Here is an 18,745-nt window from a genome sequence, read left to right as displayed (position 1 = left end):
GGATTAAATCCATCATCATTAAAAGTATCTTATGTAGAAGACATAATTGTATGCATTATCTCATCACAGAATAAAGATGAATGGTTGGAAATCATAAGGAATTTTATTTTAAGTCAGTATAAGACAGCATTTTATAAAGACCTATGTACCCAGCAATGGCTCTTGCTCACCTGAGAGTAGTAAGTCTCCACCCATTGGAAGTGTTAAAGATAAGATTGGGATGCCTTGTATCAAGAAAATTATAGAGGAATTCCAGGACTATGGTGGTAATGTAAATATGTGTAAGTTTCTATCTCAAAGATTCTATAATCTTTTCCTAACTGTTGTTTTATACAAATCCAAGGTCATATGTTTTTGCTTCATTTTAGATTAGTTCTTTAGAATACTATTTGGTGTTTTGCTTTTGCTGAACAGATTTGATTTTACTTTCTTTAAGTAATCCCTCATTCATTAACAATACTCTAAATAAATTACTTTCTAAAGTTACAAAATATAGATTAATTATTATTTATGCTTTTTTAATCTGTCAGATAATGTTACTGCTTTCTTGGAGCATAAATATTATGTTTTGATTATAAGAATCTAACCTTCCTGTGATTAAAATTTACCAATTACTGTGAATTTTAAAAAGTGTGTATGCAATAGTTATGAAGTATTTTCTTTCTTTTACCAAAGGTGCATTTTTTTTTTAAAACAGAGAATACTTCGTGATAGTTTTGAGAGCTTAAATGGATGGTTAGGACACTTTAAATAGAAAGGAGTAAAATGAGTTAGATAATATGTGCTACCTATCTGTAGAATCTTCAATATCTTCACCTGTAGCTTATCTCAGAGGTCTCCCATTTCTAACGGCACCATAATTGGATGGTTCCTTAAGGGTTATTTAAATAAGAATCAGAGAAAATGCATACTATACAAAACTTTCTTATGTAAAGAACTCCTTATAACAAAATCCAAACAAATCTATTACAGTATATCAACTGCCAGGAAAAGAGAAAGAGAGAGAGAGGGAGACATTTGTCACTTTAAAAATCTCAATATTGGTTAGGATTTCTCTTTTATTTTTCCATGATTTAAGTTTCCATTTTGTGAAATGATCAACCATAGAGTATCCCTGCAGTTGACAAAGACCTAAAAATAATGTTGTGACAGAAACCTGGTTGCTCATCAAAATCTTTTCACTTTCCTCCTGGACACACAGCTAGACTACATTTTTCAGATTTCCTTGTAGTTTCCATATTCTCCCTCTCATCATGTCCATGATTTTCCATCTTCCCTCGTTTGAATCTGGATGAAGATGATTTAGAGGAGGACTCTAGAGCCTTTGGAATTGAGAAGCCACAGATAGAAAGAGCCTGGGTCCTTGAATACCTATGCAAAGCAATACCACCACCCATCCCTACATTGGAACATCACAGGAGCAAAAAATAAACAGTGTAGTTTGTTGTGTCTGTTAGCCTATCGTTTGTAGGAGTAGTAAGATAAGGTGGAGTTTTTATCAAACACTATGATAAAGCATAAAGCAACTTTATGGTAAAGTGTAACTTTCCACTGGTTTCTATAAAGAAAAAGTATTTATCTTCAATAACCTGAGAATTCTTCAAGAACAGTAACCAAAAATCTCATTCATCGATGTACTTTATGGCTTCTGACATAGAATGGGAAATACACATAGTTTATTTAATTAAGTAATTAATCAAAAGCCCAGAAACCAATCAAATGAAAATTAAAAGTAGCAGATGAATACAAGAAGGTAGTGGATTATCAACCTTAGATACTTTCCAGGCTAAATTACATTTGCAATAGGCAATAGGGGTACAACAATAATAGAATAATCACAAAAGCTCATTTCATTGTATCAGTGAGGCAACATGCTCTGTGGTTACCAAGAACAGGGTCATGTGAACAGATGGCAGTAGTAAGCACACCTGATGATTTTACTAGTGGCTAATATGTACAAAGCTAGGTGGTTAATAGTAATTTCCATGTTATACTAAACCATCAAAAATATTTCTTTAGTTTTGAAATTTAAGTCCAATTGCAGTTGTGTCAAATACTGTGACCTCAGTCTTTATATATTTCCTTGACGAATAAGCTAGAAAAAGGATGAAGGGGAAAGGAATTGTGGGATAAGTAGGAAGTGAAAAACAGAGAGAGAGAGAGAGAGAGACAGAGAGAGAGAGAGAGACAGAGAGAGAGGAGATTTTAAAATCTCAGGAAGGATTTTTAAAAAGTTGAAGAAATTGATAAAAACAAAAATTTGGGATTCTACCTTTAAAAACTTCTAATAATAAAACTATATCATATAGACTATAATATATATTTTAAAAATAAAAATATATATCCTAAATATATATTTATTACTTCTAAATATATATATTTATCATTACTTATTTTTATTATTATTGTGTATATACATGTTATATTTAATTCCAGATGTAGGGGAAAGTTAAAAATAATTAAGATTTACCCAAAATGGGTAGATTAATATGTTGACCTCCTAAATGGTAAAAGGACTCAGAAGATGGAAAATACACTTTTTTCAAATGTTGAGAGATAAAATGTGCTTTCTTTATCATTGGGTCATGAAACGACTAATTTACTTGTCTTATAAGTACATCTCAACTTTGCTAGTGATTCAGGATATATCTTCTTCTTTGGATCTGTGAAAATGTGTTTTACTTTAGTTTTATAAAACAATTATTTCATGGCTAGAAACAAATTTCAAGAAATAATTAAATAATCAAGCCATTTAAATAACTTAAGACCGTCACAAATATGTAAAAAAAAAAAACCCAAACCCCTCAATTTTCTGAGTTAAACAGTTATATTTAGATCATTTGCATGTACTCACAACAGAATAATTAGATTTGTGCTAAAATATAAGATCTGAAACAAAGAGCTCAGTTGTAAATAGTGTCAGTTGTTTTTTCACTATTATCTTGTTCTCAATAATGTACATAGGGGCACCTGGGTGGCGCAGTCGGTTAAGCGTCCGACTTCAGCCAGGTCACGATCTCGCGGTCTGTGGGTTCGAGCCCCGCGTCAGGCTCTGGGCTGATGGCTCGGAGCCTGGAGCCTGTTTCTGATTCTGTGTCTCCCTCTCTCTCTGCCCCTCCCCCGTTCATGCTCTGTCTCTCTCTGTCCCAAAAATAAATAAAAAACGTTGAAAAAAAAATTAAAAAAAAATAATGTACATAAAATATGTATTCATATGTATACACACAAATATATATATACATAGGTATTATGTATACATATGAGTATACATGTGGGGATATGTGTACAGAGTATATATGCAGGGTGCTTCCTCTTTATCTTCTCCTTCTATTTCCTTCCCTTCCTGTACAATTTAGTCCTGAAGCCATGGCGGGGGCAGGGGGTGGGCAGTGCCAGCAAGGAAGGGCAGCCTCCAGAACAGGGTGTGGATGAGGCCCATGTAGGACAAAGTGGCATTCACCTAGTAGGGCTGTGTGGCATGTGATATTGGAGCCTGAGGCAGCTGATGAGGGCTTCCATATAGAGGGGCAGTAGGCAGAGTGTCAGAGCATGCTCAGAGTAAGAATGAAGGGGAAGGATTCACTAGGGAGTGTCCTAGCCTGAGCAGTTTGAGAAGGTTGCCTGCATGGCAGGACTGCCCCCTGCAGGGCATGAGAGCACAAGAGGCTGAGGACAGGTCCTCTCAGAAGGGTCCAGAAATTTGCACAAGGTTTTGGACCTTAGCACCATAAGGAGCGTACCTACACAGGCTGCTACCAAGCACTGGTATTGGAGCCTGAACAGGGTGAGGACATTTGCAGGGAAGGAGACAGGTTCACTGCAAAGACACTGAGAATATGATATTTGAGTAGGCTAGAAATGAATGATAGAGAAAGCCACACGGAATCTTTTGGACAAAAGGGATCAAGAATTTATTTGAATAGTGCGGATAAATTATCTGTGCATGTTATAGTCTTTTATTTTGTTCTTTTATGTAGAAAATAGTATGAAAATGATAAAACTAATTATAGTTTAAAAATCTAGTGGATCATTAATATTTCAAAAGAAAAATAGTTTTGGCAGGATGTAGAGATTGGAATGTGGGAGGATATCATTAATATATGAACAAAATTCTACTCTTACAAAACTGTATTATGCTACTAGGAAATCTTACACACACTGGTCAGCATTTCTTACACATATGAGAGAATCTAGGGTTTCCATTCCCTGCATATGTTTAGTGTGTCACACCCTGGACATCTGCTAATGTTGAACATCTGTCTTTTGTTTTCATTGAAAGATGTCTCATTTGGACTGCCAAAAAGAGAATGGGGTCATTAGTTATTCTACAGTGTGAAGTTATCCAGCAGATTATCCTTGTATGAGGAATAATAATGTCAGGAAAGCTATAGTCACTGCAATTAATCCTAAGGTTTGCTTTACACTGGGAGTCATTACAAGCATGATTCCAAAAGTGATTGCCAAACTATCAGAATTAAACAAATAAAAAGACAAATGCAAAACAAACAAAAACAAAAGTTGTTTTATATAGCATTTATTACCTGGTAATCACTGTAAATTTATTTTCTGAATACAAAAATAAAAACCAAAGTAATGAACAAGGTAAGATACTTGCGTGCCTGCTGAATTAGCAAGGTTTGAATTAAGTTTAGTGTAGTTTGAATTGATATGTTTGATGAAAGTGAACAATCTTTGTGACTTACTCTCTATTACATTGTTTATTTGATTATTTTATTAACAGTGACATGTTATTGTCCAGTATGTAGAACAACTGGAAACTTATCTTTTATGTGAAAAGCCATATGCCAGAAGTAAGCTGTTGTATATTATGTCTTTAATATTTTTATTATGTGATATAAAGTATGAAACCAAATTCATTATCATTTGGATTTTTTTGACTATGCATAGGCCATACGGTACGATTACAGGTTTTGATACGAATAGTTGAAATGTTAAGTGGTGCACTCTTTTGTTCTGCTTAAGAAATCTGTTTTTATATTCAAGTGTTTGTGTCCTTCTAAATTATGTAGAATATAACAGGCAAGAATCATGTCCTTCTAAAATGTAAATCCTTTCGCATTTGATAACTAGAAGCTTTCTGGGAGACTATTTGTAGATAGTTGTTGGTTTTTAATTTTTATATACACCTTACAGAAACATTTATTCAACATAAGTGTAGACCTATATTCACTCATTGTGTTCACAATTTGAATTTAAAAACAATAAAAACAAAAACGATGATATAGACAGAAGAAAAGGAATGATAATTTTAGTGTGACTTAGCACCACAGAGATCATATTGAGCAAATCTTTATTTTAAAAATGCAAGCAGTCCTAATTTCATCCCTCTGTTTCTTAGTTGTTTTCTATTTTATAAAATGGAAGTGTTACGAAGTTACAAGAACACCTGGAAAGACTGTGTATGTGTGTCACTTTATATAAATATAATTAAATTATTTATGTGTTCAATAATAATCCATTGTAAGCTACCAAAAGAACTTTATTTCAAGACCCTGTTTGTCCTTGAAAATCTGACTCTGTCTTCATATCTGATGCTTTGCTTAAATACATTATCCCATCTCTTTTTATCATGTACCTGTTCAATTCCTCTGCTATTATTTTCTAGCTTCTCACAGTTATACATGTTCAAGGTTTGCTTTGATTTTAAATCTAGTAGTTTGAATCACAGTACAGAATGCTAAATAACTGGAAAAGTATTAGCTCATTTAATCAATCTAACCTTGTTTTCTTGTAGGAGGATGTTAAAAATGTATATTTGGAAAGGGAACAAAAAAAGGAATGGAAAAATTTCAAGGTATAGTAATATAGATTGCAACAAAATACATAGGATAACTGATAATTCTTTCCTTATGGTAACCTATATTACATTAGTGAAAACTTGTTCAGAGAGTATGAATATTAAAGAAAAGGATAATGATGTTTAAACATTTCTACTGAAAAAATATTGTTTAATTCTTTAGAGCTTAGTACTGTCTTGTAAGAAACATTAAAGTAAATTTGTAGTAATTTAATTTTTTTTCCAAACTTAGAGGGAAGAATATGCACGAAGTACCTACTGTGGGCTAAGCAGTTTATATATGCTGTTGCATCAGTTAACCTATTTAAACATAGTTATTGTTTTTCTTATTTTATGGAAGAGGAATTTAAGGACTGTAGAGATTAAGGAACTTGTTCAAATAACACAGATAGTTAATATAACTTTCAGTAATACAACTCAGGTTTGCTCAATTCCAGAAGCAATGAGTTATTTTTAATTTTATGGTTTTTCTGTAAGAGCAACAGCGTGCAGTTGGCATGTGAGGATAAAACTGTCTTTATTTTGTGATATATATGCCAAAGGAAAAATTAGTGAATATGGTTGTTTTCACATTGCTGTGGAATTAATCCAATCTTTAGCACTTAAAAAAGTGACTGCCAGAATCGTTATCATTGTTATCACCATCCTCATCACCACTATCTCCACCATCACTTACCCAGCCATGGGTGGAATCCTTTAAATATCCCATTTGTGTAGTGCTTTCAGCAAATTTAGAAACAAACAAAAAAAAGGGACGGGATAACTCTGGAGATTGTGGGACAGCTGAGACACATAGTCTCCAAAACATGAAGAAAACATTTTTTAATATTTATTTATTTTTAAGAGAGAGAGAGAGAGAGAGAGACAGAGCTTGCGCAGGGGAGGGGCAGAGAGAGAGGGAGACACAGAATCTGAAGCAGGCTCCAGGCTCTGAGCTGTCAGCACAGACTCTGAGCTGTCAGCACAGAGCCTGACGTGGGGCTCGAACTCGTCAACTGTGAGATCATGACCTGAGCTGAAGTAGGACGCTTAACTGACTGAGCCACCTGGGCGCCACAACATGAAGAAATTTTTAAAACACAACATAAGGTGCAGCTGCTCTGGAAAACAGTGTGGAGGTTCCTCAAAAAAATTAAAAATAGATCTACCCTATGACCCAGCAATAGCACTGCTAGGAATTTACCCAAGGGATACAGGAGTGCAGATGCATAGGGGCACATGTACCCCAATGTTTATAGCGGCACTCTCAACAATAGCCAAATTATGGAAAGAGCCTAAATGTCCATCAACTGATGAATGGATAAAGAAATTGTGGTTTATATACACAATGGAATACTACGTGGCAATGAGAAAAAATGAAATATGGCCTTTTGTAGCAACATGGATGGAACTGGAGAGTGTGATGCTAAGTGAAATAAGCCATACAGAGAAAGACAGATACCATATGGTTTCACTCTTATGTGGATCCTGAGAAACATAACAGAAACCCATGGGGGAGGGGAAGGAAAAAAAAAAAAAAGAGGTTAGAGTGGGAGAGAGCCAAAGCATAAGAGACTGTTAAAAACTGAGAACAAATTGAGGGTTGATGGGGGGTGGGAGGGAGGGCAGGGTGGGTGATGGGTATTGAGGAGGGCACCTTTTGGGATGAGCACTGGGTGTTGTATGGAAACCAATTTGACAGTAAATTTCATATATTAAAAAATAAAAAATAAAAAAAAAATAAAAAAAAAAGAAATTGTGGTTTATATATACAATGGAATACTACTTGGCAATGAGAAAGAATGAAATATGGCCTTTTGTAGCAATGTGGATGGAACTAGAGGGTATTTGGCTAAGTGAAAAAAGTCAGGCAGAGAAAGACAGATACCATATGTTATCACTCATATGTGGATCCTGAGAAACTTAACAGAAGACCAGGGTGAGGGGAAGAAAGGGGAGAAAAAAAAAGTTACAGAGAGGGAAGGAGGCAAACCACAAGAGACTCTTAAATACTGAGAACAAACAGGGTTGATGGAGGGTGGGGAGAGGGGAAAGTGGTTGATGGGCATTGAGGAGGGCACCTGCTGGGATGAGCACTGGGTGTTGTATGGAAACCAACTTGACAATAAATTACAAAAAAAAAAAATAAGACACAACATAAAGAAATAAGACAATGTGTCACCTTTAAAGTAGCAACCTCTCTTTATTTTTCTGGCTAACATGATAGATTAATGTGGTATGAGATACTACATAAGAAATAGAAAGTAAAAGTGACAGGCAGAAATTTTAAATAGGTGATTTTATTAAAAAAAAAAACCTTCAATGTTGTATCATTTGGCCTCTTTACATAGAGTTATTGTTTTTCCTATTTTATGGAAATAAGAAATAAATAGAAAAAGGGGGAAAGGTTTTCAAGCAGGTCAATGTTAGACTTTGGATCTGGGATACCATAGGTAAGTGCTGCACTACTATGTGGCTTTAAACCCGATATGTGTTTCTCCTTTATGTTGTAGGCATGTACAGTAGGGTGTGAACACTGACCCAATAAGTAAGAACAAGTATGTCAGAAAAACTTTCCAAATACTTACTTCTATTAAAAGAACAGTGATGGGACGCCTGGGTGGCTCAGTTGGTTAAGCGGCCGACTTCGACTCAGGGCATGATCTTGCAGTCCGTGAGTTCGAGCCCCGCGTCAGGCTCTGTGCTGACAGCTCAGAGCCTGGAGCCTGTTTCGGATTCTGTGTCTCCCTCTCTCTGACCCTTCCCCGTTCATGCTCTGTCTCTCTCTGTCTCAAAAATAAATAAACGTTAAAAATTTTTTTTAAAAGAACAGTGAAGCAAAGAGTGGAGTGAATTCCCACATCAAAATACTACTTCTCATAGCCATCTGCAATAATGAAATCTAATTCTGTGTTCTTGATAAGCTAGTTCTTATGACTTTGTTCATATTCCTGTCAGTCAGTGAGCACTGATTTAGCTCCCATCGGGATTTTCAATACTCCAAATATTATAATTTACTAAAAATCAAGTATTTTTCCTTTTAAACTCAGGTCCTTTCCAAAATAAAATCTTATCATTTCTTTAATCCCATAGACAAAAATAAATATTTAATACTTTTCAATTTCCCCTAAGATATCCAAATCTGTGTGTAAATATTTGCATGTAGGTTTTTAAGAATTTTGCCCCTATAAAAATCTGTCCTACTGAATTTCTTTCAATTCCCTAAATGGCCATTCTCTGTGTTGTCTGAAACACCTTTACCTGTACCGATCTGTAACCAATTATTATCAGTTTCATTGCTAGATTGTAATTTGAATAAGGGGGAGATATTGACAAGCATAGTGCCTGTTACATGATGAGAACACAATAATTATAAAGAATAAATGAATGAATAAATAAATGAATGAATGATAAACATACTACCAGAGATGCTTTTACTGTTGAAATGGCCCAGAATAAAGATGCCATAATTTTGCTGATATCTTCCAAATTTATGATGGAGGAATCTCTGGAAAATCTGGGAACTCAAGGCCTTCATTCAAACCATTGTTTCTTTTAAGATTCCCTGCTGTCAGACACACTTTCATCACATAGTTAAGAAATGATTCATAAACTTCCAGCTGGATATATCAGAATCTCAGATTTATTAAAGTTGTTGCAGGAACAATTTATGAAGAGCAATCCACAGACTTGTACCTGATGCTTGTCACTCTTGTCCCAAATCCTAAAATCTAGATTATTTGCTAACCGTGCAAATGTATCTGCCACACACAGGAATTCTTCTTAAAAATGTCTTGTTACCTATCATTTGATTATTGGTCCTATCAGGATGTCTGTTCTAAATCCAAGGAGTTGTCATGGAACTCAACTTTGATTTCCTTTCTTCCTGTAGCGTATACATCAACAAATATTGAAACACCTAAGCATTTTTTTAATTTCATGAGAAAGAACGTTATCAGATTTCATATTTATAGGCATTATACATGTACTAACAAGAACAGATTGTGAGCTTTCATTTTCATGCTTTCTAGCCTAGCAGCCTTAAGCAGTATAGGTATTCTATAGACATTTTCTGATTGATTCATAAAAACTTTAACTAAAAACCAATTGGAAGGTGTATGGAAAAATACATTGTTGCACACAATGGTGTGTTAATCAATGTTTAACAAACTACTCCCCTACCCCCAACAAACCAAACCAAAGCAAACCAAACCAAAAACCTTTGACTTGTCACATTTGCCACTTTTCATGGTGTAAATATCCCCATCAGAGCCGATTTCAAGCTCCCCAATGTGAAGTCACTATAAGTACAGTTGGGAAGAGATGCACACAGTGGGCTCTCATGGGTTATGAAGTAGCTCCAGAACACAGGTGGTTTGTCATGTCTGTGAGATTATGCAATTACACAAACCTGGTATAACAACTAGGACGGAAAAAAATACGGCTTGCTTTTAAATTTAAAACCTTCAGAGAATAATGGAAGTGATGAGGAAACAAGGAGCATTCCACCAAAATTGGCAGGAGGGCTGGAATCAGGAAGAATGAGATAGCTCCTTAACGCAATAATGGAAGATTAAGCAAAAGTAGAAATTTGAGGCGAAATAATCATTTATCAGTATTAACTAACAACAAAAATTCTGGGTTTGCCACGTATTCTTTCTGGTTCTCCTAAGATAACTAATAAAAAATGTTTGGCATCGATGCTTATTTATATTGTTCATTTTGACCATATATCACAGGCATACCTGCCACCTGATCTCCCTGCCATTCATGTCTATAGACAAACCCTCTTGCTGCCCTGAGCAAATTTGGACTCCTCAAACAAACCTTCAGCTTTTTGTGCTTAATTCTCCCTCCCAAGGTTTTTTCCCTTCTAACCATTCTATTCAGCTTAGTTTTCTTACTCTTTCAGCACAAATTCCATTTTGGCCTTGTTCTTAGTGTTTTTCCCTCACTCCTCTTCAACAATCTGAGATCTTAGTACTTCTTCAGTCACAACATCCACCACCCTCTATTAACATTCCTAATTGCCTGTAGCTCCCACTGGTAGTCTTTTTTCTTACTGGGTACTTATGGTCTGCAATTTACAATTACATAGCTGGTTATGTACTGAACTGTTATTTGCTAAATGTTTTGTACCTGTGTCTCCCTCTCTCTTTCATAGTATATTTTAAGGTACTAGCAGATAAGAGACCATACAAAACAAAATAGTGTTGAACACATAGGGAAACTTAGGAAATACTTAATGTTAACTGAAATATAGAACTAGAAAAAGGGTAGTTTGACACATAAATGCCTTGCTAATGCCTTTATAATATTTTACATTAATACCCTAAAATATTTTTATCCCTTTAATAATTTGAACTAAAAATGACACCATAATAATAGTTGCAATCTACATATTTCACTCAGATCTAGTCTCAGAATAGGGATTTTTTGGGTTTTTTTGTTGTTGTTTTTAATCTAATTATTTGGAATAAAATAATTTTTAAAAAGTATGAATCAGAGGGGTGCCTAGGTAGCTCAGTAGGTTACACATCTGACTTTGGTTCAGGTCGTGATCTCGCAGTTCATGAATTTGAGCCCCACATCAGGATTTCTGCCATCAGCAGGGAGACTGCTTTGGATCCTTTCTCCCGCTCTTTTTCTGCACCTTCCCTGCTTGTGCTCTCTCTCTCAAAAATAAATAAACATTTAAAAAAATTATGAATCAGAGTAGAATTGAAGTCAAAGTAGAAATCCATTTTAAGACAAAAAATAACTGAAGCAAATAGAATTACTACGAAAAATTCAAATGAAATCACATTTCAGGGTACCTGGGTGGCTCAGTCAGTTAAGCGTCCAGCTTTGGCTCAGATCATGATCATGAGTTCGAGCCCTGCCCTGGGGTCTGCACTGACAGCTCAGAGCCTGGAGACTGCTTTGGATTCTGTGGCTCCCTCTCTCTCTGCCCTCCCCTGTTTATGCTCTTTCTCTCTCTCTCTCTTTCAAAAATAAATAAACATTATTTTTTTAAAATAAATGAAATCACATTTCAAAATACCTGAAGTAATCACTCCATATTAATTTTCAAATTGTGTTTAGAAATTTTTAATGTTAATACCCAGTAGGTTTAAATAAAAATTCAAATTATGGACTGAGCTCTGGCCTATAATTATAATTTTCATAGGTTAAATGGTTTTATGAATTTTGGAAAAGGGGTCCAGTGGTCACAGACTGATAGACTAATTTTTGTTTGTTTCAAATTTTTGTTAATTCTAGTTAGTTAACATATAGTATAATATTGGTTTCAGGAGTAGAATTTAGTGATTCATCACTTACATAACACCCTCTGCTCATATTAAATGATTAATGGTTTTTGCTAGTTGTTAAGGTTTATTTTAATTAGTCTTTATACCTAAGCATCTCAAATTAATCTAATAATATTAACTGCTTCTAAATTTCAAGAGATAAAACTGACACAATTACTGCATATCTCCAAAATGTAGTGATAAAGCATGGCTCAAAAAAAATGAATAATAACTCCACTAAAATACTCACAAAGAAAACAAAATAAAAAATTCTCACTCACTTATGTTGTAGCCAATATACGTTATTTCCTCTCCCTAAGTCCAGAGCCAAAAACGCATAATTCTATGGAGCAAAAAACCAATTTTAAGTAAATATAAAAGTCTAAATGCACTAGCTGCATATATAGTTTTAATTACTGACACATGTTTAAATCAGCATTCATACCAGTCCTTTGGCCCTAATATCATGCCTCTGCTTATATCCCTTCAGGTGAAATTAAGTACCATGTAGTCATCTCTTCTCTAGGCTATATTTGATTAGCTCCCTCAGTTCCCCTCATAAATTCTATTTTCCTTTTTTAAAGATTGTTTTGTTGCTCTCTTCTGGACCCTCCATGATTAACATAAGACCACTAAATTAAATTTCACTTCTTATGCCCAAGTCTCTATTTGCCAAGTTATTATATTACTTGACCTGATGCCTCAGCCTAGTCTTCATGAAATGGAATATACTATTGAAAAGTGAAAATCTTTTTCTCATTCTACCAACTATTGGTTGATCTTTTTATCATAAAATTTATACTTATTCTTCCCATAGGGATTAACATGACAAACAATATTGATCATTAATCCTGTAACATGTATCTATAGATTTTAAATGGAGACCTCAAGCTTTTTTCTCCTCCTCCTCCTCCTCCTCCTCCTCCTCCTCCTCCTCCTCCTTCTTTTGGCATATCTCTCACTATCATTTCTCTTTGAAAACATTGTCTCATTATTTGAAATTAAAGAATATATGTATTTTTGTGAACTTATGCACAGAGGCATATATATTGCTATAATATTATGTACACATTTGTGCATTTTAATTTTGTCCTGACTACTATGCACTTGATACATTTGCTTCGTATATTTCAAAGATAAAAAAAATAAGCTAAGTTTGTAAAAAAGCTAATTTCCTGAAGAAAAAAATCATTTGCCCCCTGATGCTCACTGCTTTTTCGACTCTTTGTCTACATGAACTTAATGTTATTCTTAAGAATCCAAACCCATCAACCGCCTTGCTCTCCTACCCTTTCCCATATTTATCTGTAGGTGAAACTAGTCGTGATAGCTGGACTTTTCTGATGCTGAGCTTGACCATTTTTCAACTGCTGCTTTTGATAAAAGACATAATCATCTGGGAAATATAAATGCAGTTTCTGGAGAGAGCTGAGTCCTTCTGAGAATGATTGCCTGGTGAGCCAAGTTCTGTCATCAAAACCCGACAGGCAGTTCACACTGGAATACATGTTTAAGGGTGTGGGAATATGAAGACAGATTTTGTCCTTTGTGTTTAACTTGGCAGTCTTTTTCCTCACTGCTTCTTGCATTGTTTTATAGCAATGACATCTTCTTACATGATTCGCATGACTAGGTATTTAATAGAGAAACCTGCTGGTTTTCATAAGATTTGGGAAGACGAGGATGGATAGGGAGGCTGTTATAAGTTTGTCTATTTTCAAACCAAGCAATAAATTTAAAAAGCTCTATTTCTAATGTGAATCACAAATGAAGACGTGCTGAAATGTGTTCAAATTAATTTTCTAGTGCAATGGGGAAAAAAAACAAGCACTGTAATATCAGCTTCTGCATTTTCTTTTTTAGTCTCCAGAATTTCTCTTTTTAATTTACTGTCCACTAAACTCACTAATTCCAATTCCTTTCTTACCTTTGTCACTAAACACGGTCATGTTACCCAGATAAAGAAAAATACTGTAAGACAGAATCAGTTTCTGATACATGCTACCACACAGATGGAGCTTGAAGACATGCTAATTGAAATAAACTAGACACAAACGGATATCAATATTGTCTGATTCCATTTATATAAGGTGCCTGGAACAGTAAAATTTTGTCTTAGATTGTCTTAGAGATAGAAGGTAGGATAGTGGTTACCTGGGGCTTGAGGGTAAGCAGAATGGAGTTATTGCTTAATGGTTGCAGAGTTTCAGTTTGAGATGATAAAAAACTTTTGAGGATGGATACTGGTGATAGTTATACAACAGTGTGAATGTACTTAATGCCACTGAACTGTACACTTAAGAGGGTAAAATGGTAAATATTATGTTATTTACATTTTGCCTATATTGATAAAACAGAGAGGATCTCTGCCAGCTCCCCCACGTTACCCACTGAGATGGAACACTTCAGACAGAATAGCCGTGTGGTGCACCAGGAAAGGGTAGACCATAGTGTCACAAGTGTAGTGTCACAAGGGTAGTCTCACAAGTGTCAGCATCAGCCAGTGGGCTTAAAGCACAGCATGCCATTTGTGACCATGCCGAGAGATCAGATGTTCTTCTTCAAAGGCTTAAATTTGTTAGACCCACAACATGTACACTATTCTGAATAGAACGGAAGTGATATCTGAGAATGACAAAATCCAATTTCCCATAAGTCCAGAGTGTGAACTTTTGGAGTTTTAGCTTAAATCTAACTTAGAAAAATTAAAGAATTGTTACTTTTTTCTACTCTATGGTAGAGTAAATTTTAGGACCGTTGAATGAGTTTACTTTTTCCTGAAAAAAAAGAAAAGATGTTTTTAAATGTATGCTCTATCTTATCATCAGTGGTGTCTAACAGTATTTTGAGAAATAGGTTTATTTTATTTGGAAATAGGAGCCATAAAATTTATAAAATACCATTTTAAGTTAATAGCCTGCAAAGTCATAATTATGTTTAGTGCAAAAGTGCAGTAACTTTCTATTTAAAAGGTGTTCTTAATTTGGTTTTATTTTCTTTTGTCCTGTGAATTGTCTTTTACCTAGCTTTATTCGTCATCCTGGTTTTCATTTCATTTTTTATTGTAAGTGACACAAACATAAAGCATTTTGACACTGATTTCCATTAAAATATTATATCTGTTTGTATCTGCTTCTAGCAATAAAGATTTCTGTGATTTATATTCTCCATATTTATATATTTCTCTGACATTCTGCTATGCTTTTAGTCAATGCTCTTCTTTCTTTTTTAGTTTTCAGTCATTATTATCAGATCATAAGGTTGTGAGGTGTTTTTTTTTTAACTATTTACATAAATGGGATAATTCTATATTTAGTACTCTTATTTTTGTAGTAACATAAAAAGAAGACTGAATTGGATTCAAATCTGGGCTTTACCACTTTTGAGCTTTTTGACTCACAGGTTATTTAGCATCTCCCAAACTTAATTTGGGATTTCTCAACCTATGAAACACTGTTTCTCTATGTTCCATATGTTCAGATCTCAATGAAACAATTCATAGGATATCATATATTTCTTATTTTTATTATAAATCTATATATTAGTGCAGCTTGTTACCTTCGGCGTTAATAGAAATATTAATAGAACTGTATCCTGAACAATTTGGATTATGACTTTTAATTATCCATTTACTGCCCTGAGATTAATTCTCTGTTTCTAATTAGTATTGTTTCAATTACCCAAATTTTATGAAAAAAAATAATGACTTTAATATGTAATTTTTTTCTTTGTACCAATTGAATGGAAAATAATCATAAGATGTTAAGTGGGAAAAAAGTTTCTTAGTCTTTCACAAGAAGAAATGTGGTATAAAAATTAAATTAATATGCTGCACACAATAATATTAGCATCTGAGCTAAAAACAAACAAAAAAACAAACAAAACGATACGCTACAACAGTAGGTACCATATTTAATTTCTGAAGCCTGATATCATTTCAGCTTAACTATATGATCTTTCAAATTAAATTAATGTCAACTTGAACGTTATAGATTGCATAGTTGCTTTATGGATATTTGTTTATTAGTTATAAAATATTTATGTTCCAAGAATTAAATCTAATTTTATCATTATATATATTTAAGCAATATGTTATGTAATTAATCACATCAGCCCTGGAAGTCAACTAGAATTCTTTATTAAAAATTGCCTTAGTGTCCTTATCTAAAAACCAACCAAACATTCCCTATCTTTCAGGATTGTTGTGAGAGTTAAATGAGACATAGTAGGCAATCAACACATACTCATTCCCTTTACTTATTTATAAATATCACTCCCTATGGCTTTTATTTCATTGTTGTTTTTATAAGTAAAGTCAATATAAACAAAACCAAATGTAGAATTAGATGTTTTTAAAATATTAATGCTGTGCTCCAGATTATGCTAAATTTTTGCATGGTACAAATGACCCACAAGCCCTCACTGACTTCCAGCAACAAAGGTTCATTTCTTACCTACTTGCCCAGCATAGGTTGACTGCATGTTTGCATTTTGCTAGGACTCAGTGTTGCTCTCACATGGAACAAAAAAAGGGACCATGTAGGAAACACTCAATGGCTCCTGAAGCTTCTTCTTGGGAATGGCACACCTCCTGTCTTCTCTCACTGTATTGAGCAAAGCAAGTTACACAGCCACTTCTGGCATCAGAGGAGTCTAAGCCTCTTCTAAGGAGGAATACTCCAGAGAGTTACTCAAGAAGAGATTTTAAAGAGAGGCATAAAATATTTATATGATAATATAAGCTATTCCAATTATTAGAAGAATTTATTATCTTGGCAAATGAAAATAAACAGGAATATCATTCCTTGCTATCTGCCTTATAGCAGTAATGGGAAGATAAACTAAATGACATATACATACAATTTAGGGATCTCAGAAAAAAAGTTTTATAAATTAAAAGTTATAATTTCTCCTCAAATATTTTATTCTAACTTAAAAAATAGCTCCATTAAGAAATAATTTATAGATATGAATGTTGAGTTATATTTAATAGAAAATTGTGCATAAATTATATTTTTACAGATTTGCTTTGGTAAAATTCTATCTTTAAAGTTTTTTTTTAAAAAGCTATTTTTTTGTTGTTTTCCTATGGAATTCATACTATTCATTCTACTATAAGTTTCAAAGTTTAGGGATGATAAGATTAATTACTTTTAATAATCTTTTCTTTCTAGGATAAAACAATGAAAAACTCCTTGTATTATAATGGAATTATTCCAGGCTTTGGAAAATGGGACCATTGCTGGACCAGCATTCCTAGGAATCTCAAGGATACTCTAATCAGTTATTAAAAATGTCAACTTATAAGAAATTGGGAATTTCAGCATGGGTTATTAATTGTTTTTGTTATTCACTTGGAATCACTATAATGGTCTACCCAATTACCTTACAATTCTATTTCTTCCCGAAGACAAATTTCTTACTAATTAATCCATATATATTCCTACTAATATATTTATTTTGTACAACTGAATTTCCTTTTTATTTTTTTATTTATTTTTTGCTGTTTTCTCTTTATTAAGGTCCTGTATCATAAAAGGAGATAAAAATATCTTCTGTAACAATTTTTAGAGGACCAAAAATTTTAAAATAAAATTTCTGACATCTAAGTCCTAATTAGCATATTTAAATTATATACCATGCTTTGGCTCATTAAATTAAGTGTAAAAGTGAAACAAAAATGGTAAGCTTATTATTGATTTTCAAAAACTATGAAATAATGGTTTTATTGCCGTCTTAAACTTGTTTGCAAAACACAGCCTATTTTCTATGCATTTTATAGTATATGTAAGATGGCTTAGTCCATTTGGGCTTTTATACCAAAATGCTACAGACTGGATGGCTTATAAACAAGAGAAATTTATTTCTCACAGTTCTGGATGATGGGAAGTCCAAGATCTAGATCCAATATGGTCATGTTCTGGTGAGGATCCTTTATCTGTCCATAGCCCTCATCTTCTTCTGTGCCCACATGGTGGAACCAGCTAGGAAGCTTTCTAGTATCTCTTGTATAAGAGCACAAATCCCATTCACAAAGGCTCCACTATCATGACTTAGGCATCCCCTAAAGGCCACACTTCCTAATACCATCACATTATGCATTAGGATTTCAACATATGAATTTTGGAGGAACACATACATTCAAACCACAATATAAGGAAACAGAATTTCTATGCAAAATATTTACAAATTCACAAAGGCAAACTTGCACATGATTCTAAAATAGGCTATTTAAAAATTTATAGCTGTATAACTTCTCAATCATTATTATGATTTTTATTAATTTTTAACTCTAGTATAATTAACATGCAATGTTATATTAGTTTCAGGTAAACAATATAGGGATTCAACAAATCTATACATTACTCAATGCTCATCATGAAAAATGTACTCTTAATCCCCTTCACCTATTTCACCCATTCCCTCCTCCCACCACCTCTCTGATAACCATCAGTTTGTTCCCTATAGTTAAAAGTCTGTTTTTTCATTTAGCTCTTTTTTTTGTTTGTTCATTTGTTTTGTTTCTTAAATTCCACATATGAATGAAAATATGTAGTGTTTGTTTTTCCCTGACTGACTTATTTCACTTAGTATTATACCCTCCAAATCCATCCATGTTACTGCAAAGGACAAGGTTTCATTATTTTTTAGGGCTGAG

At 33.8% G+C, this 18,745-nt stretch overlaps 1 protein-coding gene across 3 annotated transcripts in view; it reads left to right on the top strand.

Annotated features, from left to right (window-relative positions):
• The window catches only part of CNBD1 (cyclic nucleotide binding domain containing 1), a 453,327-nt gene extending 435,826 nt beyond the window's left edge, over window positions 1-17,501 (top strand). For 2 of the 3 annotated variants that reach the window (XM_049633177.1, XM_049633176.1), the window contains 2 exons: window positions 5,756-5,815; window positions 17,262-17,501. In XM_049633177.1, the coding sequence (XP_049489134.1) occupies window positions 5,756-5,815; window positions 17,262-17,378 (177 nt within the window). In that variant the 3' untranslated portion in view covers window positions 17,379-17,501. Of the gene's footprint in view, window positions 1-5,755; window positions 5,816-13,398; window positions 13,543-17,261 lie in introns of all 3 variants that reach the window. The other variant, XR_007458475.1, reaches the window with a different exon arrangement.
• The last annotated feature ends 1,244 nt before the right edge of the window (window positions 17,502-18,745 follow it).

This window comes from Panthera uncia, chromosome F2, assembly GCF_023721935.1.
Source record: "Panthera uncia isolate 11264 chromosome F2, Puncia_PCG_1.0, whole genome shotgun sequence".
Taxonomy (NCBI): domain Eukaryota; kingdom Metazoa; phylum Chordata; class Mammalia; order Carnivora; family Felidae; genus Panthera; species Panthera uncia.
Note: the sequence above shows the minus strand (reverse complement) of the source record. Positions and strands in the feature narration are given on the sequence as shown.